The 23,562-nt window shown below is 40.3% G+C and overlaps 5 protein-coding genes across 6 annotated transcripts in view; 1 reads left to right on the top strand and 4 right to left on the bottom strand.

Moving 5' to 3' along the window:
* Positions 1 to 2,625: 2,625 nt before the first annotated feature.
* Positions 2,626 to 7,414, bottom strand: Hgsnat (Heparan-alpha-glucosaminide N-acetyltransferase). Its single transcript, XM_017243911.3, has 6 exons — positions 6,986 to 7,414; positions 6,708 to 6,850; positions 6,296 to 6,417; positions 6,024 to 6,198; positions 3,370 to 4,031; positions 2,626 to 3,311 (listed from the first exon to the last, which is right to left on the bottom strand). Exons 1-6 carry the CDS (start codon positions 7,127 to 7,129, stop codon positions 2,824 to 2,826), a joined length of 1,734 nt encoding a protein of 577 aa, XP_017099400.2. The 5' UTR covers positions 7,130 to 7,414; the 3' UTR covers positions 2,626 to 2,823.
* A 436-nt stretch (positions 7,415 to 7,850) lies between these two features.
* LOC108127075 (TBC domain-containing protein kinase-like protein) lies at positions 7,851 to 10,968 on the top strand. Its single transcript, XM_017243912.3, has 6 exons — positions 7,851 to 8,146; positions 8,203 to 9,579; positions 9,638 to 9,844; positions 9,904 to 10,175; positions 10,237 to 10,533; positions 10,588 to 10,968. Exons 1-6 carry the CDS (start codon positions 7,954 to 7,956, stop codon positions 10,690 to 10,692), a joined length of 2,451 nt encoding a protein of 816 aa, XP_017099401.1. The 5' UTR covers positions 7,851 to 7,953; the 3' UTR covers positions 10,693 to 10,968.
* A 212-nt stretch (positions 10,969 to 11,180) lies between these two features.
* Positions 11,181 to 19,408, bottom strand: LOC108127071 (zinc finger protein 567). 2 transcript variants are annotated; one of them, XM_017243908.3, is made up of 6 exons: positions 18,604 to 19,408; positions 16,539 to 17,033; positions 12,806 to 12,938; positions 12,550 to 12,734; positions 11,904 to 12,483; positions 11,181 to 11,838 (listed from the first exon to the last, which is right to left on the bottom strand). In XM_017243908.3, exons 1-6 carry the CDS (start codon positions 18,640 to 18,642, stop codon positions 11,561 to 11,563), a joined length of 1,710 nt encoding a protein of 569 aa, XP_017099397.2. In that variant the 5' UTR covers positions 18,643 to 19,408; the 3' UTR covers positions 11,181 to 11,560. The 2 variants fall into 2 exon arrangements, with proteins under 2 accessions (XP_017099397.2, XP_017099398.2); XM_017243909.3 differs by lacking the exons at positions 16,539 to 17,033; positions 18,604 to 19,408 and adding an exon at positions 14,191 to 14,342.
* Positions 19,409 to 19,630: 222 nt separating this feature from the next.
* LOC108127053 (pH-sensitive chloride channel 2) lies at positions 19,631 to 21,557 on the bottom strand. The gene is made up of 2 exons (XM_017243868.3): positions 21,063 to 21,557; positions 19,631 to 20,997 (listed from the first exon to the last, which is right to left on the bottom strand). Exons 1-2 carry the CDS (start codon positions 21,487 to 21,489, stop codon positions 19,850 to 19,852), a joined length of 1,575 nt encoding a protein of 524 aa, XP_017099357.2. The 5' UTR covers positions 21,490 to 21,557; the 3' UTR covers positions 19,631 to 19,849.
* Positions 21,558 to 22,075: 518 nt separating this feature from the next.
* Positions 22,076 to 23,562, bottom strand: part of LOC108127069 (uncharacterized) — a 90,468-nt gene continuing 88,981 nt past the window's right edge. Inside the window, exon 9 of the mRNA XM_043209719.2 lies at positions 22,076 to 23,525. The gene's annotated coding sequence lies outside the window, so the exon portion shown is untranslated. The remainder of the gene's footprint in view (positions 23,526 to 23,562) is intronic.

The raw sequence follows: 23,562 nt of genomic DNA, 5'->3' as shown, positions 1-23,562 counted from the left end.
AGATCTGCAAAAGAAATGGAATATTTTAAACAAGTACATGCCTTTCCTTGCATGTCCTGACTTGTCAGACTTTTTTGGTATTTTTTGGTGCTTTTTTGGGAAATTTTAGCTGGAAAATACCGTGAGATCTATAAATTTGGAAAATAAATACATAAAGTGGTTTTCTGATTATTTTATTGTGGAGATCGGGAAAACAAAGAAAATATATTAAAAGTAATACATTATTTCATTAAAGTACAGTGCTCCTTTCATCTGAAATGTTTTTTTTACATAAAAATACTATTTCAAATGGCATTATTCAAAATATTCAAAATAAATAAATGATTTTTAAATTGTTTAATAGATGGAATAAAATCTGCAAAAACAATAGTTTATTTAAAATAAATAAATTATTTTATACAAGTACAGTTATGACATTTGCATTTTTCTGGTATTTTTTGTAGCTTTTTTGGGAAATTGTAGCTGGAAAATACCGTGAGATCTGAAGATCTATAAATTTGGAAAATAAATAAGTGGTTTTCTGATTATTAAATGATAGAGATCGGGAAAACAAAGAAAATATATTAAAATTAATGAATTATTTCATTAAAGTACAGTTCTTCATCCATCGGGAGTTTTTCAGTATTTTAGATGTTTTTTTTGGTAAACCTTAATCATACCATTTGCTTAAACATATCATTTCAAATGCAATTTTCTATATTTTGTACATAACTTAAACAATTTTTTATTGTTTAATGTATGAGATTTGTTTCAAATCAAATCTTAGCTTAAAAGTACTATAAAATCTGGGATTTACTGGGAAAGCTCGTTCCGTTATATGGCAGCTATAAGATTTAGTCGGCCGATTCTAATGAAATTTGGTAGGTTGGATCAATTGACTAAAAATAGAATCTGTACTAAGTTCCAGCTATGTATCTTCAAAAAAACGAAAGTTGGGTCATTTCCGATCGTTCAGTTATATGGGAGCTATAGGATATAGTCGATTTGACTGAAATTTGGTATGTCGTATTATTTTACCAAAAATAGCTCTCAGGCAAAATCTGAACTCTCTAACTCTTGAAACACCAAAGTTATACCATTTCCGATAAATCAGTTATATGGCAGCTTATTCTACATATATAGTTCTCGGCCTAGTTCTCGTAGTAACAGAGTCGGGTGGACTCCGGGAATTTGATTCCGGGAACCGCAAATATAAGCACCGGATAACGGAACCGAATGTCGTATATGGGTTGTTATACCCTTACAAAGGGTATTATAATTATGGCTAATATTGTGCAATGCAGTAGAGGAGACTTAACTACAATTTTGTATTTTAATAAATTGTTTTTTAATGAAATTTTTTATAGGATCGGCCAACTATATCCGATGTTTGCGATATATTTCAGATCTTAACTGCAAGGGTATATCAATATCGGCTATTATTTCATGTTAGTTAAACATTAAAATTTAGTTTTCTAAAGAAAACTAAATAATTTTCTAAAGAATTATGTTCTAGTTTTGAGAAGCTAATCTGTGGGTTTTTTTTGTTAGTATGAGCTTCCAAAACAGGTCATCCAGAACCTTATAAAATAAACTTCTCAGTGAATTTAGTTCAGTGCCCATCGATCGTCGAATTAAGAAAAATGTTGAAGTTTATATTCCATCTAGTATTCGCGACAATTCTATTTAATATCTTTTCCTTTTCGGAATCTGTTTTGGAATCTCAATGTCAGTTAGACAGACGAGATCTTCACCTACATATTCTGGATTACATAGAACTATACGAGAAAAAATGTAAAAGCTTCCAGGCTTGCGAATTCAACGAATCACATGGACTTGGGACTCAGCTCCAAACCCAACAGGAAGTCCTTTTGGAAAAACTAAACCAGACCGAGAGCCAAATGGAAAAATTGCAAGAGGGGCAGGCTGGTTTTGAGGCAGGTCTCCAGGATGTTCGGGCCCAGCTCGATTTCCTTCAGAAACTCCTTCTTAAAATACACTTGCCCGGTTTCACAAGGATTGGCTCCAGATCCTTTTACATAGAGAATAATCTTGCCATGACTTGGGATGAAGCTTCTAGCCATTGTAAAAAGATGAAGGGAAACCTCGCAGACATCGAAAGCGAAGAGGAACTTACTGCTATCACCAAAGTTATTGAAGATAAGATTTACTGGATTGGCTACAATGATCTTGAAAAGGAAGGCGTGTTTGTCTCTTCAGCTACTGGAAGAAATGGTACCTTTTTTAAGTGGGCACCCAAAGAACCCAACAATGGGGAAGGAACTGGACAACATTGTGTCACCCTGTTCGACCGCAAACACATGGATTATGATTTTTGTCATACCCATGTGCATAATTTCATTTGCCAATTTTAAATCATTTTTTTGGAACCCAAATGCTTGACTTTAAAATATTATGCTTTTGATTAAATTAAAATATGTATTTTTGTGTATGTTTCCAAGATTAAAATAATTGCTTAATTATTAAAATTAAATACTTGAAAGCTTTTGAAAAATTCGTAATCTTTTTTTTAATTAATTGGTTTTTTTATGATATTCTCACAAGGATCGTCCATCTATATCCGATGTTTGCGATATATACCCGGTATTTTTTTAATTTTAATTTTTAAGATATTTATTTCAAAGTCATAATTATTCAATTTTCTTACAACCAAAAAAATTCGGAATTATACAAATAATACGACACGTTTCTTTATGGTCTTGTGCTTGGTAAAAAATAAAAAATAAAAAAAAAAAACATAATTATAATATCCAATAATTGGAATCACTTTTATGATAAAAGCGTTAACGTATTTGGCAAATCGGCATTTTTGTGCAGAGGCATCTAGAGGCTGTAGTAGAACTCCTTGGAGTCCAAGTAGAGGGCTATGCCCACCCAGACCAGGGTGTTCCAAGTGCACTCCAGCAGCAGCATGAAGTGCGTATTCATCGCCCCGATCCTCCAGTGCCAGGGTAGCATCCGATGCATCACCGAGTGCCCCACATACATCACAATGGCGTTCATGCCGCACTCGGTGAAGGGATAACCCGACCAGTTCCACGTCTGGCGGACGTCGATGAAGTAGTACAGCAGCGACAGGATAATCAGAGCCAGGCTGACGGTCACACAGACGAAGGACAGCGACCAGAGGTTCTTGTTCACCGGAATGGCGCCACCTTCTCGCGAGAAACCGCACAGGGCGCCGCCAATCAGGCCAAGAACCACCGACAGGATAAGCCAGCGACGGATGCGCGACTGCCAGGTGGGATGAACCAGCAGGGTGACACCAGCGAAGGCCCCCAGAAGCACCTGAACTACGCTCAGGATGCAGCCTGCGGAAGGGATAATGAAAGTTAATCATAAACTGGAACAAGTCCATGAGAAACCCACCGAAAATTCCTTCAGGATCGAAGGCAGCCGAGTCGTACACATACTTGGCAGTGGGATGTTGGTAGATATGAGCGTTTCCCAAAACTTTGAGGTCCACATAGCCGGCTGCTCCTCCAATGCAGTTGGGATTCGCGGCGTAATCGTACTTGCCACCGGGACCGAGGTATCCTTTCGGGCAGCCCGGCACTCGCAGGCCAAAGGTCAGACCCAAGTAGGTGGCCACCAGAGCCAGCAGCACCGCCAGCTCTCCGCTAAACAGGCAGATATCATGGACGGCCCTTTGCCAGGATCGCTGCGGACTGATCGGATCGCGGCGACTGCACAGGGTGTGGAGGACTCCCACAACAAGGAAGGCCACTCCGAATCGCTGAAGGACACCCATGATCCGCAATTCCTCCAGGTTGGGGCCACTCATCGAGTTCAGGCACAGGCCGATGGCGAAAAGCTTGATGGAACGCCACAGGATGCGCAGACATATGCGTCCCTTGCTGGCGCCCCTGGAGAGCTGGGCCTTCACGGAGAGGGGAATGCACACGCCCATAATCCAGAGGAAGGAGGGGAAGACCAGGTCGGCCAGGTGCAGTCCGTTCCAGGCGGCATGATCGATCCAGGTGTAGCCTCCGCCGCCGCTGTTAACGAAGATCATCAACACGATGGAGAGTCTGAAAAAAAGAGGATATACATATTTTTATTAGAAACTTTGATGGAGGATGACGGAGAATCGATCCACAAATCGTTTAAGGTATTCCGCTTGAGGATCGGATAGAATTCGGCAGAGATATACCCAACGGAAGAGGCCTCATATGGAAAACGGGGATTTCACAAGGGGTTGACCCACAAAAATGGGAAAAATTTTGAAAAAATATTTTGTTGCAGGATTTGGATGCAGAATGACGGAGAATCGATCCAAAAATCGTTTAAGGTATTCCGCTTGAGGATCGGATAGAAATCGGCAAAGATATACCCATCGAAAGAGGCCCCATATGGAAAACGGGGATTTCACAAGGGGTTGCCCCACAAAAATGGGAAAAATTTTGAAAAAATATTTTGTTGCAGGATTTGGATGCAGAATGACGGAGAATCGATCCACAAATCGTTTAAGGTATTCCGCTTGAGGATCGCATAGAAATCGGCAAAGATATACCCATCGGAAGAGGCCCCATATGGAAAACGGGGATTTCACAAGGGGTTGGCCCACAAAAATGGGAAAAATTTTGAAAAAATATTTTTGGTCAGGATTTGGATGCAGAATGTCGGAGAATCGATCCACAAATCGTTTAAGGTATTCCGCTTGAGGATCGGATAAAAATCGGCAAAGATATAGACATCGGAAGAGGCCCCATATGGAAAGCGGGGATTTCACAAGGGGTTGGCCCACAAAAATGGGAAAAATTTTGAAAAAATATTTTGTTGCAGGATTTGGATGCAGAATGACGGAGAATCGATCCACAAATCGTTTAAGGTATTCCGCTTGAGGATCGGATAGAAATCGTCAAAGATATACCCATCGGAAGAGGCCCCATATGGAAAACGGGGATTTCACAAGGGGTTGGCCCACAAAAATGGGAAAAATTTTGAAAAAATATTTTGTTTCTGGATTTGGATGCAGAATGACGGAGAATCGATCCACAAATCGTTTAAGGTATTCCGCTTGAGGATCGGATAGAAATCGGCAAAGATATACCCATCGGAAGAGGCCCCATATGGAAAACGGGGATTTCACAAGGGGTTGGCCCACAAAAATGGGAAAAACTTTGAAAAAATATTTTGTTGCAGGATTTGGATGCAGAATGACGGAGAATCGATCCACAAATCGTTTGAGGTATTCCGCTTGAGGATCGGATAGAAATCGGCAAAGATATACCCATCGGAAGAGGCCCCATATGGAAAACGGGGATTTCACAAGGGGTTGGCCCACAAAAATGGGAAAAATTTTGAAAAAATATTTTGTTGCAGGATTTGGATGCAGAATGACGGTGAATCGATCCACAAATCGTTTAAGGTATTCCGCTTGAGGATCGGATAGAAATCGGCAAAGATATACCCATCGGAAGAGGCCCTATGTGGAAATCTGGGATTACACAAGGGGTTGGCCCACAAAAATGGGAAAAATTTTGAAAAAATATTTTTGGTCAGGATTTGGATGCAGAATGACGGAGAATCGATCCACAAATCGTTTAAGGTATTCCGCTTGAGGATCGGATAGAAATCGGCAAAGATATACCCATCGGAAGAGGCCCTATGTGGAAATCTGGGATTTCACAAGGGGTTGCCCACAAAAATGGGAAAAATTTTGAAAAAATATTTTTGGTCAGGATTTGGATGCAGAATGACGGAGAATCGATCCACAAATCGTTTAAGGTATTCCCCTTGAGGATCGCATAGAAATCGGCAAAGATATACCCAACGGAAAAGGCCCTATGTGGAAATCTGGGATTTCACAAGGGGTTGGCCCACAAAAATGGGAAAAATTTTGAAAAAATATTTTGTTTCTGGATTTGGATGCAGAATGACGGAGAATCGATCCACAAATCGTTTAAGTTATTCCACCAGGGAATCAGATGGAAATTAAAAGATATACACGTATAGTTATAACTAAAATACTGCTCGTCGCCAAGTCTCCTGCTCCTTCTCCGGATGGGACCGCTGCTTACCCCCGGAATGTGTCCAGGCTGCGCAGGCGCTTCCTTTGCGTGGCCTTCGTGGCAGCGGCTCCGATGCTGTCGGCGGCGGCGGCGGCCTCGTCGTAGCGATAACACCTCCAGGCGCAGCTGGCGAGCTTGAGCAAGATTAGCAGCGCGGCAACCAGAACGAATACGGCCAGGAAAGCTGTTGCGAGTGTTATGGAATCGAGAGAGTATAGCCGGCGATAAGTAATCCGTTGTGGAGTGCCACTTATGGGGGCACTTTGACGATCACCACTCACCGTAATTGATGGGAACGCCCGGTTTGTCGGTGGCAAAGGAGCAGGTTCCATTTTCCAGCAGGGTCAGGTTGTAGACACCGAATTCCTGAAGATCCGTGCGCCTCAGCCAGCAGAGCGATGATCTAAAAGGGGATTTTTTGGTTAATTTTTGCGGAGAAATCGATTAAACTTGAAAAGAACATGTATAATTGCAAACAAATTGCATAGCTAAGTAGTTTCGCTTAAACTAGTTAGCATACTCGTATATACAAAGCACTTGAACTACAGTAGAGATTAGATAAACCAAACTAGAACTTGAAAGGGGTATGATAATGCTCAAAATATATAGTTTTTTGATAAAGAGTTTTAATTAGAGAGAATTAGAGTTTTGGAGCTCATCGCCCTTAGCGGGTGACCACTGTACAGTACGTACACATTGTCGTAGGCATAGTGACCCTGATCGTGTTGATAGATTTTGAAATTCAGCGCGTATGCCGAGCTCAATCGTAACGGTTCGATGTCGTCGCCGCCGCCGCCGTCGACTGCGGGCAGAGCTTTCACTTTGGTGTATGGACACTGCAAAAATCGAATTAAATTAATTGGTTAATTGATTGGGGGACTGAAAGTGAAACCGTATTCGGCGGCGAGCGATGTAATGGCGATTGCCGCCAGCTCATGTAACAGGTGTGCACCGTTATATGTAATAGGTACCGTATAGCATTCGTCGGATAATGTATAGAGATAGGATCGTTCGGGATAATCAGATTTCAGATACAGATACGACTGATCGACGTCCAGTTCGCGCATATCCAGATCCCGCCATTGCGGATCTGTATACTCAACAAATATCGACATTTTATCGCAAATATTGAAGTGCAACTTGCAATTATGTGATTTTTATTATTTTACATTTGCACTTGCAATTTACAGTTACAGAGCAGTACTGAAACGGAGAATCTACACCACCACACACCACAATTCCGTGCGGCGAGCGACTAACTAAGCAAAAATTACTACTGCGGCCCGCATCGTAGTGCTCTTGGAAATAACAAAACAATTTCGAGTGCGCAATAAAAATAACAAAATCGCAAGTAGCAGCACGAACAACAAGAAGCAACAACAACAACGATGCCCAACAAACAGCAACAACAGTGCCAGTAACAACAATCTGCGGGGGGGTCAGTGTTGGAAAGCGAAGAACATAATGGCGCCAACCAGGGCTGCCACAGAGGAAGAAAAACATTTTAAATATAAAACTATTAAAAAAAACTAATAAATTTAACAAAAACAATAAACAATTTAAATTAGACTTCAGACTATTTATTTTTTTTGGTTAATTAATCATAATCATAATTAATTAATAAATTTTTGGGGGGCGTCTTTACAGATGGCAACGCCAACAACTGTTGCGCAGTTTCCAACAAATATGAGATAAATCTTTCACAAAACTAACAAATCTAAAGATTAAACACAATAAAGCATAGAATATAACCAAATCCCCACCAAAGTTATACAAATGATTGGATTTAAATGCCCCCCAAAATATTGGGGGCGTTGCACTTTGGCAACGTGGCAACGCTGTCAGCTGATAAACTGAAAATTGTTGCTGCATCCGCGAATGTATTTTTAAAACAAAAGCCAACGATATCCGTACACGGCACCCGGTACACGGAAGGAGGATGGCCAGCAAGCAGGAGAGCCGCCTGTGCGCCCTCACCTTCTTTGCGAAACTGCATCCGGGCGATGTGTGCGGCAGCAATGGACTACCGCTGACGCCCAATTCGATTGCGATTCTGGGCAGGGCGCAAAAGCTAAAGGACCTGCAGGACGAGCACTTGTGCCAGTACCTGGACGTGATACGCGGCAAGCATGGTAAACTGGTTAAAACCCTCTGATCTATGGACTTCCTAATCCTTTGGGTCTTTTAGAGCGCACCATTGTCGTCTCGGAGTACATGGGACTTTCTCTGGAGGATTATGCGAAACGGCAGCATCCTATGGCCTTGGGCCAGATCCTGCGCATCTTCTACCAGGTCGCCTGCGGCATTGATGTCCTCAGTCGGCATCATTTGGTGGCCCACAATCTCGAGCCCAAGCATATTCTCATCTCCCGGGACGGCCGGCAAGTGAAGCTCTTCAATTATGGCCTCCATCACATGACCAAGGGTGGCTGCTACGTGCCCTTTCCCATTGGCAACATCCGGTACATGGCGCCGGAGCGAGTGCTCGGCCTCAATGGCAACATTAAGAGCGATGTCTGGGCAATGGCACTCCTCATGGTGGAGTTCATATTCCAAATCGAACTCTGGCCCAAGCTGAAGCTTTCGAATGTAATCCGGAAGATCCTGGCCTTCGGCAGGAGTAACGGGGTGCTGGAGAAGATTGCCCGAGAGCATCAGTGCTATGATCGCTACGTGGCACTGGACAAGGAGCTGCAACAGCTGCTGGAGAGCTGTCTGCATGTTTCGCCGAAGAAACGTCCGCTGCCGGGGGAACTGCTGAAGCACCCGCTCTTCGAGGCGATAGCTTCGGAGATGAGCAAGGAAAACGAACTCCTGGAGTCTCTGGAGAAGGAGCCTGTGCCTCTGTTGCTGCGCTGCCCGCTCTCGCAGATCTACCACCTCTGGCAGCTGGCCGGCGGCGATGTCCAGGCGGAGCTGAAGAAGGAAGGACTCATCCGGAGCGAAGCTCCGATCCTGGGTCTGCCACAGATCGTGCGCCTCAGCGGGGTGAGCGTCTGTCCGGGACGAAGTCAGGCCCAGCTAATGGACGACCGGGTGGTGCCCCTCCGACTGCAGGCTCTGCTCCAGCGGCTGAGTCGCCTGCCGGCGAATGTCTACTTTCCGCTGCTGCACTCGCCGCGGTTTCCTGCCCAGAACGCCCGCGAACTCCAGGAGCTGCCGCTGGTGATTCGCGAAAAGGACATCGAGTACCAGTTCCAGCGAGTGCGTCTCTTTACGCGCCTCCTCCAGGGGCATCCGCACACGGCCGAGCATCTGCAGCGCGAGGCGTTGGTGGATGTCCCGCCGTTGTTGCGTGGCCCCATCTGGGCGGCCCTGCTCGAGGTGGTGCCCAATGGGAGCTACTGGAAGATCGACAAGTACACGGCCACCAGCACAGACCGCCAGATCGAGGTCGATATCCCGCGGTGTCATCAGTACGATGAGCTGCTTTCCTCTCCCGATGGGCACCGCAAGCTGCGCCGGTTACTGAAAGCCTGGGTCACGGCCCATCCGCAGTATGTCTACTGGCAGGGATTGGACTCCCTGACGGCACCATTTCTGTATCTAAACTTTAACAATGAGGGTGGGTGTGGATGCTTGTTGAGATTCCTTGTCATTCCAGAGTGTTTCTCTGTTTCTAGAACTGGCCTTCCTCAGTCTGTTCAAGTTCATTCCAAAGTATCTCCAGTGGTTCTTCCTCAAGGACAACTCGGCGGTGATCAAGGAGTATCTGAGCAAGTTCTCGCAACTGACCGCCTTCCATGAGCCACTCCTAGCCCAGCACTTGGCCAGCATTAGCTTTATACCGGAGCTCTTTGCTATTCCCTGGTTCCTCACCATGTTCTCACGTAATTGGGTCGAATCCTTCCTAGATTAAGATTGTAACATCGCATCCTTCCTATTGTAGACGTGTTCCCGCTGCACAAGATCCTCCATCTGTGGGACAAACTGATGTTGGGCGACAGTTCGTATCCCCTCTTCATTGGCATTGCTATTCTGCGCCAGCTACGCAGCACTCTGCTCTCCTCCGGGTTCAACGAGTGCATACTGCTCTTCTCCGATCTGCCGGATATCGTGATGGAAGGTTGTGTCCTGGAGTCCCAGAAAATGTACGAAGCCACACCGAAAAGTATAACGCACCGCCAGCATGCCCTCCGCATCCATACCCTACATGATTTGGTTAGTTTCTATGGTACATTGGTCCCTCTACATGGCTAATATTTCTTGTAATCCCCTCCAGGACATTGGCATCGATGACGTGGAACTGAAGCACTTGCAGCAGGAGCAGTGCCCCCGGATCAGTGCCAAGGATGTGCTCCACTTGCTGCTCAACAATCCCTCGGAACTGGCGCTGGTGGATCTGCGCAGCATTGTGGAGTATGGAAGGGTGCATGTGCCGCACAGCATCAACATACCGTTCGCCACCGTTCAGCTGGGGGAGCAGCGACTGGACGCGTTGCCCGTGCCCCAGCTGGAGGCCCAATTGAGGGGCAGGATTGTGGTGTGTGTTAGCAACATTCATCAGCATTCCGTGGAGGTAAGTGGTGGCTATCTGGTCTTGATATGTTTTGATGATGAAATGTGGTTTCAGTTTTCACACTTTCTGGTGGCCTGCGGCATTCCACGCACCTGCATCCTCCACAAAGGATTCAATGTCCTGCACTCCATCGAGCCAAATATACTCATCTCGAATTGATCCTTAATCTTTTTCTAAATGGCCTATACATTCGCTAAAAAAAAATAGATAATATTAAAATAAATATATATATATATATCTGTATTATATATAGACTCTACTTTGAAAATTGCATTTAAAAAAACGTTTTTTTATTTTTGCCTTAACTTGTTTTTCTTTTTCTTTAGACTTGTTCTTGTTGTATAATGATTTTATTTAAAAAAAAAAAAAAATAAAAACACTTAAACTAATTGCTTAAACTTAAATATTTATACCAAATGTAATCAAATTGTTGCTTTTCATCTTCTCTATTCATTATTTTACTTTAAATTGTAATTAATTTTCCTTTTATTTATAAATCTTTTATTTTCCTTTTTTTTTTTGTAATTTTTTATTTTTTTAGTGTTTTTTTTTTTTATATTTTACTTTTTCGCTGTGTGCTTTACATTAAAATATTAATTCGATTTAAGTTACAATCTTTCTGATCATCCTGTTCTCTCAATTATATAATCTTTATATATATCTTTTATATATATATATATTTAGAATTTATTTAAATGTGGGTGTTTCTTTTTTCTTTTTTTTTTTTTTTTGTCATCTGGTGCTGGGTATTAAAATGTGGCATTTGGTGTGACTTTTGCTTTGGTTGGAAGGGGGGGTAGAGGGGGGCTATATAGATTAAAGACTTGACACCAAACCGAACCAGCAGCTTGCCGCCGACTCTTAAGGTTTTATTATGGGATTTTTGGAGTCTGCAAAGGGGGGGATCCTGTATTTATGCTGTAGACTATTATGATTCTACTTCTGGCTATGGCTAGGGATTGATTTTAGCAGCTGATTGATCGGATCTTAAGCTAAGAGAGACCTTTCCTTCCATCCATCTATCCTACTACTTAGTGGGTATGAAACGCGCCTTCACCGCCTGCCCCATCGGCAGGTGAAGATGTTGTTGCTGTTGCGCCGCCTGTTGTTGTTGCTGCTGTTGTTGTTGTTGTTGCTGCTGCTGCTGTTGCGCTTGATGCTGGATATGCTGGCTAATCTGCTGCTGGATGGATAGGCCACTGGCGTTACTGATGATATGCTGGCTGTGGAGCGGCTCGTTGATTTCGATTTTAATGGCCGTGGGGGCCAGTGCCGCCTTGTTCTTATTTTTGGGTGGACGTCCTCCTATTAAAGGATAAGAATCAAGGATTAATACCAGAACTACAAGGAAGAATGTAACTCCAACTTACGCTGCCCCGTCGTGTGCTGGAGGGACAAGGGCTGACCGATCATCGCCAGGGGCTGTTGGGGCGCCTGCAGGGTGACAGTCTTCTTGGAGCGCTTCGGCGGCGGCAGTTCGTGATGCGAGTGGCTGGTGAGCAGGTGCTTGGACAGGTGCTGGCGCACGGCGAACGATTCGGTGCAATTGGCCACCGGGCAGGACAAGTACCGACCCTCGACATGCCGCTGGACGTGCTTCTTCAGCAGCGACTCCTGATTGAAGCTACTGGGACAGATGTCGCACTTGTACTTGAACTCGTCGTGCATCTTGAGGTGCTGGTCCAGATGCGCCTGCTGCAGGAACTTCTCGTCACACTTGCCGCACTCATAGGGGAACGCCAGACCGTGGGTCTTCATGTGCGTATGCAGCTGGGACTGCAGCTTGAAGTTCTTGTCCGGGCAACGGGGGCAGTAGTATCCAGTAACGCCGGCATGCGCCTGCAGGTGCTGATTCAGCGATGTCACCTGCGTGAATTTCTTGTTGCAAACGTTGCAACAATATTGCTGCACCTTATGGTGTGACTTCATGTGATTGTTCAGATTCGTCACCTACAAAAATATACCAAAAAAATATATTAATCTGATTTCTAGAAATTCAAGATATTGGAGCCATACCTGGGCGAAACTGCGACCACATTCCGGCTCATTGCACACAAAGGGACGCTCGCCGGTGTGGAGGCGTCGGTGGTTGTTCAGGTTGGTGATCTGTGTGAAGGTCTTGCCACAATCCACGCACTGGTAGGGCCGGTCGTTGGTGTGGATCCGTTCGTGATTCCTCAAGTTGGCCGCCTGCGTAAAGCCTGCGATATACAAGATATATTTTATAGGATTTTTGTAAATCGAGGAGGAGGAATAAGGATTATAGACCTACCTTTGTGGCAGTAGGTGCACACAAACTTACGCTCCGCCGAGTGATTTCGTATGTGCGTCATGAGCGAGGATTTGCGCGAGAACGTTTTGTTGCATAGTGGGCAGGAGCCCTCCTCGTTGAATATCAGATCCACCTGGAAAGGGAAGATATATTAGCTTTAAGATCTATAAAGGTTTATAGAATATTTGTAGCATAGAGAATATTGTAGAATATTTTACAAAATGTAAGCAAATTCGTCACAAATTCTTAAGAAATACTTTTTCTTAAAAAATGTATTATTTTTTAAGTTTTACCTTTGTAATTGTATATATTTTTAAATTAAAACCTAAAGAATTAAAGCTTTAAACTATGAAGATAGTAAACTATAATAGTTATCAGTTGAATTCGTCACTAATGTTTTTTTATTTTTAATAAATTCTCAAGAAATAGAAGTTTTTAATAAAAATGTATTATTATTTTATGTTTATGGTGTTCTAATATTATAATTTTATATATTTTTTATTAAGAATCTTAAAGAATTAAAGCATTTAACTACAAAAATAGGACACTTTTTCGTCACTAATGTTTTTTTTATTTCTAAATTATTAAGAAATACAAAATTTTTATTAAAAATTCTTCTAAGTTTATGTTCTACCTTCATAATTATGTATATCTTTTAATGGAAACTTAAAGAATTATATTATTAAACTATAAAAATAGAAAACTATAATAGTTATCAGTGGAATTCGTCACTATTTTGTTTATTTTTTTAACTATAGATTCTCAACTAATAAAAGTTTCTATTAAAAATGTATTATTCTTCTATTTTTATGTTAAACCTTCATAGTTTTGTATATTTTTTGAAAGAAACTTAAAGATTAGAGAAGAATCAAAGCATTAAACTATAAAAATAGCTCACTTATTCGTCACTAATGTTTTTTTTAGTTCTAAATTCTCAAGAAATACAAGTTCTTATTAAAAATTTAACATTCTTTTATGTTTTATCCTTAAAGCTTGTAATATTTTACATTTTTAAATAGAAACAAATAAATAAACAATAAAAATAGGCCACTTTAATGGTCATCACTTGATTTCGTCACTAGTTTATTTTTTTTTATTTATTTAAAATTCTCCAGAAATATGTTTCTAGCTTATATTCATACAAGACACTATTATTTTTATTTTCTAAATATTTTAAACACTAAAAAATAACCATAATTTCTCCAAAAACAAATTAAAATCTTTAGAAAAATCAAAGTCTCTTATTAATGACTATTTTTTAGCCAAAATCTTCACTATTTCCGTAAAAAGGACAACGTGGTAATAAAAAGGATTTAATTATGGCTCTCCTTGGAGACCTTTCCGGCCACTCTCTCCGCCACCCCACCACCCCACCACCCACTCACGCTCAACAAGCTGGCGGCCCAAAGAACAGATTGCAAATTCCCGTGCGAATTCAGTTTGTTTATTGCGTTTATGGCTCTCTTCTCTAATTACACTTAATGTTTTTTTATTATTATTTATTTATTCTATTATTCTTTTATTTATTTTTGTTTTATTTATTTATTTTTTTTTTTTTTTTTGCAACTTGCGTGCCACGCACACCCACACAACGAAAGCATCAACTGAAAATGAATTTTTTTCCAACTTACACAGCGCACAAAAACGTTGCGCTCCAACCAGCAGCGACGTCGACGCCGATGTCGATGCCGACGCTGACGCCGACAGAGCAGATATTAATGGAAAAAAAAGAACAAAATAAATGGCTATATATACGAATATATATATGTTTATACATATATATATAAATATAAAGGAAAACAAGAAAATGAGCAGCAAAATATTGGCAAGAAATGGAATTTTAAATACTCTTTCAATTTCTGGTTTTTAAAAAAATAGTTATAGTTTTTAAAATAAGGTTTTAAAATTAAGAAAATATATATATTTTAAAATATTTTATAATTTAGACTAGATATAATACTTATTTTGATTATAAGCTTATATTACTTGAGAAGCTATTTATAAAAAAAAAATTAAAACAAAAACAGTGACGAATTCCCTTTAATCTTTTAGTGACGAAACAAGTTACTCTTTATTTTTAAAAATATTAAAATATTAGACCTTTTGGGAGTTCGACTCAAAGATAATTTTAAAAGCCATTAGTCCAACTAACTTTCTAAAAAGCCATTCTTGTTTAGTATTTCTATTATCCTGAAATATTACCTATTATTCCTTATAAATTTTTGTGACGAATTCTACTTTGTTTTAATTAAAAATAAAAACTTCCCCTTAAAAGCTTTAAACTTAAAGATGATTTATTTTTAAATGATTTAAAAATCCTTTCAGAAACCTCTTCTTGTTTATTATTTATTTTATTCCAAAATATTTCCTTGTGTTTCATACAAATTTTAGTGACGAATTCTACTTTGTTTTAATTAAAAATAAAAAACTTCCCCTAAACTTAGAGATGATTTTAGAAACATCTTCTTGTTTAGTATTTATTTTATCCCAAAATATTACCAAATATTTCCTATACAATTTTAGTGACGAAATAAATGTCATATATTATTATTATTTCAGAGTCTTCAAATCATTCCTATTCTATAATTTTTTTTATATTTATTTTTTTGAAGAGTATTCCCTGTGGTCGGCTTGACCCATTCTTATTTTTATTTGTTTAAAATTTCTCCCCCCCGCCCCCCCCCCGATTTTTTTTTTGTTTTTGTTTTTGCAGCTCTCTGTTGCATGATGGAAAAAAAAAGAAAGGCAACAAGAACATGCAAAGAAACGAGCAAAAATAAGAAATAAAAAAAAAAGAAGAAGAAGAGGCTATGAATGTGCAAGCAAATATATGTATGTTTGTATATTTGTATGTATGTTTTGTACGTTTGGCGAGTGGGAGCTGAATGAAAAAGGAAGAAGAAGAAAGAAAAAAAAATAGCACAATAATAATAAACAAGTGCACCAAAGGAGCAAGGAGTTTTTTTTTTTCTATTTTAGCAGTGGCTTATGCGAAAGGGAATTTCTTAAAGGGCTCTTATAGATATTTAAGTAGGTGACGAAAGAAATGTATGTATAAAATTTAGAAATATTAGATTTTAACTTTAAGATTTAAAAGATTTAAAGATATAAAAAAAAAGGCTCATATGGATTTTTTAGTAGGTGACGAAAGAAGTGTATGTATGAAATTAAGAAAAATTAGATTTTATATTTAAGAAGATTTAAAATATTTAAAAATATTTATAAAACTTATTAAAGGGCTCTTGTAGATTTTTTAGAAGGTGACGAAGGAAGTGTATGTATAAAATTAATAAATATTAGATTTTAAATTTAAGAAGATTTAAAATATTTAAAAATATTTATAGAAATTATCATAATCTTATTATGTTTTATTAGAATACTATGTTATTATTATTAATCGAATTTTGTGTTTTGTTTGCTATAATTCTCAATTGGTTCTCGTTGAGAGAAGTCTAAACATAACCTACAAAACCTGACCTTAGTAAACCTCACCCTAAAAATGTGTAATTTTTTATTAAAAATTTTAAAAACTATGAAATATTTTAATATTCTTTCTAAAGAAAGTTGCTTCTATTAACAGCTGACTAACTTAGTCCAAGTGATTAAGTCTTAATGCTCAAAACCAATCCCAAGTCTTAAAAGAAATCTGTTTTTGAAAAATCATTAAAAATAATGGATCTTTGGGAACCCCCTTTATAAACCCAACCCCAAGACCCTAGCCGGCAGGACTTACATCTTCGGAGTCGTCCTGTGACTGCAGATTCTCGGAAGAGCTGGATGATTGCATTTGTTGTTGCTGTTGTTGTTGCTGTTGTTGTTGCTGCTGCTGCTGCTGCTGGTGCTGCTGATGTTGCTGCTGCAGTTGGAGGACAGCGGCGGCGGCGGCGGCATTACTACCGTTGGTCAGTTGCTGGGCCACCGCATGGGCGTCACTATCGCTGGAGGAGGCCGTGGACGAGGATGCCGCAGCGGCTGCAGCAGCGGCAGCAGCAGCAGCAGCGGCGGCTGAGGCGGAGGCAGAGGCGGCAGCAACAGCCGCTGCAGCCGATGCCGCTGCAGCAGAGCCGCCACCACCAACGACGCCACCGCCCGCGCCGCCGCCGCCACCACCGCCAGCACCACCCCCACCAGCGGTGGCTGCCACCGATTGATGAAAGTTGGAATTATTTGTTAACTGTTCTGAGCAGCGAACGCATGTGGGTATGCTATAGCCGGGCACCTGGAATAGCTGTAAATGGCAATAGAAAACAAATTATTAGTTTTTTTAAATAAAAACTTGATTAAATTGTACTTTTTCTTACTTTAATTATGTTTTTCTTTTTTTCTCTTTTTTTTTTCTTTTTTTTTTTTTGAAATTCAAAAGCAAAAAAAAACTGTAATAACAATAATGCTTTTTATTTATTGTGGCAACCCAACCTTATTCACCCAACCATTCCCCCACCCCCTCTGCCCCCCCGCCCCCTTCATCCTATTCCACAAAATAGAAATAACAACCAAGAAGATAAACACACACACATATAGAGGAGAAAAAAAAAATAATAATAATAATAACAACACTGGCAACGTTTCGTGTTTTTTTTTTCTTTTTTTTTTTTTTTTGGTACAGCGTTTTGTTATTCTTTTGCTTTTTGTTTTGTTTTGCCGCCATCATGGCAGAGGCTTTCTCAAAGGGGGATGCACATTCCAATCCATGTGAAGGAATTTAAATAAGAAATATTAGATATTAAAATTTATACATTTATTTTAAAGAAAAATATAACCATATTTAATTTAATTATTTAAACTAATTATTTTTTGATGTTAACCCCCCCTTTAAAAAGCTCTTCTCCGTCACTGTTCCACTGACTGCCTTGGCGCAATTTCTGTCATTTTGTTTTATTATGTATTTCTTTTTGTGCTCTTCATGGTGGAGCATGAAGTGGAGGGGGGTTGGTGAAGAGCAGCAATAAGTGTAAGGGGTAGGGGTAACGGGGGGATTGGGGAATGTTGAAAAGGAGTCAAAGTGAAAAGCAAGAGCGGCGCACATAAGCAAAATGTAAAAATAATATTTTTTCAAGTTGTCGGCTTGAACAACTTTTCGGGCTGAGTTGGCTAAAAATAAAAATTGTTCAGCAATAGTTTGGGGTCGCATATGTGTATTGTTTTTGTATGAGAGACCCCCCTCCCACCGAACGGAACCGTATGAGAGAGAGAGCCCGAGAGAGTGCCGAACTTTTGCCCCAAAGAGAGAGAGAAAAAGAAAGCAATGCGCGCGCTTTTCAACCCCCACCTCCCATCCTTTTCTCAACGCCAGTTATTGCTGAGCTTTTAGCTTTTTTCAAGCTAGTTTTACTATATTAAGATTTAGTAGGCTTTTTTTTATTTTTTATGCTTGAATTAAGATTATTTAATTGTTTTTAACTATAAGAAATACCTCTTAAAAATATTAAAATTAATAAAAAGTTTACAAGTTATTTTTTCTTCTTTCAATTCCTATTAAATATTTAGCTTTTTTTTTTATTGGAGCATCACTATCCCCGAACAATAACAGTGGAAGGCAGCGCAGTCGACTGTGGCAGCGACGGCAGTGGCAGCAGCGCTAAATCCCGCACAAATTCAATTGTTTAAACTTCGCCCCCGGCCCCTCCCGGCCACCTAAAAATCAATAGAAATAACAAAATACACAACTGACAGTTTTTTTTTTTCGTATGTGTTGTTGTTGTTGTTGCATTCCCTCACACGCATTCCACAGATATTAATACATAAGATATAAAAATATTTAATAAAAAAAAACGTAAAATTGGTCAAAATTTTCTTACCGTTGCCGTTTGGAAGCACAATCTACAGATGGTGTCCATGGTGGCCCGGGAGGTGGAAGAAGTAGTTGCAGAGTTGCAAGAGGCGGTGGACCAGGAAGAGACAGGAGTAACAGGAGGCAGCCAGGCAGGACAACGTGCGTTGCACCGCTCTTTCTCCCCAAAGATGTTTTTGTTTTAGTTGTTATTGTTTTTTTTTTCTTCTTTTTTTTTTTTGGCTCTCTCCAGTGTTGATTATTGTTGTTGTGGCTCCAGAGGAGAGGGGGCAGGGGACGGTAAACTTTACCGGTTAAAGCATTAAGCTTCTGCTCCTGTTTTTTTTTTTCTGTTAAATTTTTTTCACTTTTTTTTTTTTGTTGCTTGCGCGTTGTTTTTTTTTCTGCTCAGACGATGTATTTTTTTTTTCGTAGCGATACAATTCGAAAGGGGGTGAGGAAAAGATTGAGTGATCACCTCGGTTGAAAAAAAAAACATATATAATTTTGATTTATACAATATTTTCGTTGTACACACACACACGAACGCATGTTGATGCTTCCTCTTCTTTAGTCACTTCTCTGCACCGTTGTTTATGTTTGCCTTGCACTTGCACATGCTGATGTTGTTGTTGGTGTGCTGGCTGCGCCGTTTTTTTTAATTCCTTGCCTTTTTGGCGTAGGGCTGCACTATAAAAAAAACCCAAACGCGTTGGAGCTTCTTTTTTTTTTTTACTTTTTTCCCATTTACAATTCACGACGAAGTTTTCGCGAGCGACCAACCGAACGTTTTTTGGGGCTCCGAAGTTATTGTTGCTCTGTATGTGTTTGTGCATGCGTGTATGCCAGAAAAAAAAAAAAGAATATCGGCATTCTAGCTGTACTACTCTAACGCATACAGGTTGCCATGCTGGGTGTGACTATTGCCATCTCTAGTGAACCTGTTATCTCGAGTTTACCAACACTGACCGCGAATGCGCAACAGCTGGGCGGGCAATTTGATTTTCAAGATATTATGTTACAGGTGCAAGAAAAATACGATTTAAATATTAAAATACGAAATAAGGATGTATTACAAAATCAAAAGCAAACATATACAATGGGTATTTAAAACAAAAATAAAAGAATCTCCAAGAGACCTTAAACATAAAGAATTTCCTGGGAAAAAACATGATTTTTAAACTATTTTTCATAAGTTTTTAAACAAATAATAATACAAAACACTTGAGACAAAACATTAAACTCTACAGGTATGACGAATATTAAGGGCATATTTAAATAAAATAGACAAATGTCCAGAAAAACAGATTAAAGACCAAAAAGGCCACGGGAAATACAAAACGAGCGCGACTGTCGATCCAAATGGCGATCTCCTGCGGTGTTAGTGTCGTCCAGCCACTGAAGTCCACCTCCTCCTCGCCTAGTGGTTCTGCGCTGCTGTTGTCCAGACGATTGTTGCTTCCACACTGCGAAGTGGTCGCTGCACTGTTCACCGTTCCTGTTGATCGGGCCGACGCCATTCCGCCAAAGGCGCTCTCCACGAAGTTCACGTCCAGCTTTTTGTGCGTGTTGCCCATCACCTGACCTTCGTTAATGGTGGTTATTGGTAGGTTCACCGTTAGATAGTTATTGAAGTTCGGTTCGCCGCCCAGCGATCCCGCATCCATAGCTTTTTGGAGTGCCACGCCCGAAAAGGACTTCGAACGAGCATGACTTTTACGGCGCAGCAGTGTCGGCGACAAGGTGGACTTTAGTATGTGCTTGCTGTTTAGTTTCTTGACCGGCACACTATTCTTGCGCCGCCAAATGGTGTTCACGAACGCGAACTCCACCATGCTGCCAAATATGAAGATGGTGCAGCCCAGAAACCACACCTCCGACACCTTGATGTAGCTGACTTTCGGCAGGGTCTTGCCCTGGGCCGAGGCTAGTGTTATGAAGGTCAACATGGTGCTGGTTCCAAGGGTGATTCTCGGTGGGGCTTGGTCTGCTTGCAGCCAAAACGATACCCACGATATGGCCACAATCAGCATGGAGGGAAGAAAGTAATCCATCAAATAGAAACCAACCACACGGGTCAGATGGACTGTAAAGCTCATGGAACTGTAGTTTCCGGCAAAGGCTCCATGCCGCAGATCGCTGAGATCCGCATTTATAACCGTTTCATTATACCACGACTTTTGCAGCACAAACTCGGTGAGATGGAGGCCAGAATCGAAGGTTATGGGACGTTTTTGTTCCCAATGAAGCACCAGTTCCGAGGTGTTGTACATCCAACTCTCGAGGACAGTGGAGCAGTGCTGTTCGTCGAACGGAAACTTCTTGAGGTTAAGCCAACAGTACAGAGTGGCCTTAATCCTATTGGAGACTATCACAGTACCATCTGGTGAGATGGAGGTTAGAATATCTTTTTCGGCCATACCTGAAAATGTACTATCGACTTTAAGACCGACTTTATTCAGTAAAAAATAAGCCCCCTTGACTTGCCCAATATGCTGGAGTCCCGTTCGTTGGCCAGGAATATGTGGGGCATCCAGAGGGTGTCCCGAAGCTGCTGCTCCCCAAGGATCGGCTGTTTTCTCTTCGGGCTCACAGTACGGAAGTTCAGGCGGGGATCTAAGTAGCGCATTTGCAGCAGGGCGTAAATTTTGAACTGCAGATCATGAGCTTCGAGATTCTGCATAAAGTATATATAGGCTCTCATATAAACATCCACGGGCAGGCGCTGGCCCGTTTCCGAATAGGTTATGGGACGTTCCAGGCGATCGTAGCGGCAGCCATGGGTTAAGCGGTCCAGTAACTGTGTTTGCGAGAAGCTATCCCCATCCGCCAACGTGGGGCAGTCGTCGTCCAGCGAGGCTATGCCTGGAAAAAGGCAATTGAGCAGAATCGAGATGATGATGGCCCAGTTCATCGTGCGACAAATAATTTAAGCTCAGTCCCAGTAAAAGTTTAGTCCTATTCTAACGGATAATGTTAAAATGGCTGCCCGCTCAGTGTGGGTAAGGTTTTGAATGTTTAACAGAGGTCTAACAGAAATCAGAGTTGCATTATGTAAATTTAATCAAATAAACATTCATTCATAAATCGTTAAATAAAGAAAATTACATTTTTAAGTCCTTAATTTAATTTAATTTGAATTTTTGGTGTGAAATATTAGAATAAAAAAACCCAAAGTATGAATGCGCTTAACAGCACTGAAATAAAGGTAACTTCTTTTTCCAACACCAAACATTTTTGACGACAAAATGTTAAATAAAAAAATATTTTTGGATTTACTAGTTTTTAAAAATGAAATAAAATTAAATATTTTGTAAATTTTTTGAGCAAAAAAGGTAGTGTTAATCGTGGGAATGAAAAAGATAAATAATTCGCCTAACAGCTCTGTGTTACCTTAACAGCACCAAGTTTAACAGTTATGTTAAAACCCGCCACTGTGAATTGAATTTGAATTTAAAACTCATTTTCACACCAAAACATTAATGCAAAAAACGAACTCATTTAAGTTTTTATTGATTTTATTTCACTGCTGCATGTGTTATAAATATACAATTGGGTATATTTCAACATTTACAAAGTTTAGCAAGTTTGTTTCATTTGGTTTTCTTGTTCGTTTTCTCTTGTAGTTCAAACATTTATTTAAATTTATGAATTTGAATTCATTGATAATATGTATGCATAGTTAAATTTTCTCCACATTTCCTCACCTTTTACGCTTATTACAATTACAAAAAAAAAATACAATTACCTAAACATATTTATATATATATATATATTATGTGTAGCATATTTATATGGTATTTAGTACATATAATGTAATTTTTCTAAGCTTGATTTACGTATAAAATGTGTCTCGATTAGGTAATGGGTATTTTGGATTATGTAGTTGTTGGGTCTGGGTTTCTCTTACATAAAAGAATTTATCTATTTGATTTCGTTCGTGTTCGAACATATAGAAAGTGAAGTGAAGTGTAGATTTCGAACAATTCGATGGGAGAACTTTGTTCGAAAAGTAATGGAAGTGTTCTTGTGACTCTAGAGATGACCAAAAAAATTTATGAAGGAAAGACGACATTTTCTTAGTGATATTTTCTTTGAAAATAAAATATTATTGGTCATCTCATCCTTCACATATATCGCTTATTCTGTTTACTTTGAGTATAACAGCTATTTGTATTTTATATATATATTTTATTTTGACTAAATATATATATTTTTGGTTTTTTCACTTTAATGGGGATTTCTGTTTACAATCGGTTGATCTGCTTAGGAGCTATGGAAATGTATCTTCGCCCATATACCATTTATTTTGTATGTACAGTGATAGTTCGACTTATGAATAATATTCATGAATATTTTCTGGTCCAACGGGACGCTTGATTTTCGCTTTTTTTTTATAATTATTTTCTTGTTTTCACACACATATATGTACCAATTACACACTCATACACACGAGGAAAAAAAAACAAAAAAAATAGTCATTATCCATTACTCTATAATACCGATTCGGTCTAGTTTAGGACTAAGTCTAAGGCTAATCTCTAACTAATACTGCTCCTTTCCCATTTTTCAAATACTTTCCCGTTTGGCGCCCTTAGATGCGCTCTCTTTCGCGCTCCCTGTCCCTGTCTCTTTCCCGGTCCCTGTCGACATGCGTCTCCTGGAGTTCGAGCTCCGTTTCCTCCGTCAGCGTATAGACCCCGGAGGCGGCCGGGCCCGCTGTGGGCGTGGTGAGGACATCGAGGAGCGGACTGCTCAGCGAGGAGTAGCCCAGGCCGGAGTCACTGCCGTGGGCGATGCAACTGTTGCCGGGCGTGGCCGCTTCGCCGGCGGAAAGGGCGGGCGTGTATGCGGGCGCGGGTGTGAGACGAGCTCCGTTCGGATCCATCGTCAAAATGGGCACCAGCTCGTGATTCACGTAGTCCTTCAGCACCAGCGATGTGGGAGTGTCTTTAATAGAGAGAGAGAGAGAGGATTAAAGGACATG

The sequence above is a fragment of the Drosophila bipectinata genome, chromosome XL (genome assembly GCF_030179905.1).
Source record: "Drosophila bipectinata strain 14024-0381.07 chromosome XL, DbipHiC1v2, whole genome shotgun sequence".
NCBI classification, from domain to species: Eukaryota; Metazoa; Arthropoda; class Insecta; order Diptera; family Drosophilidae; genus Drosophila; species Drosophila bipectinata.
Note: the sequence above shows the minus strand (reverse complement) of the source record. Positions and strands in the feature narration are given on the sequence as shown.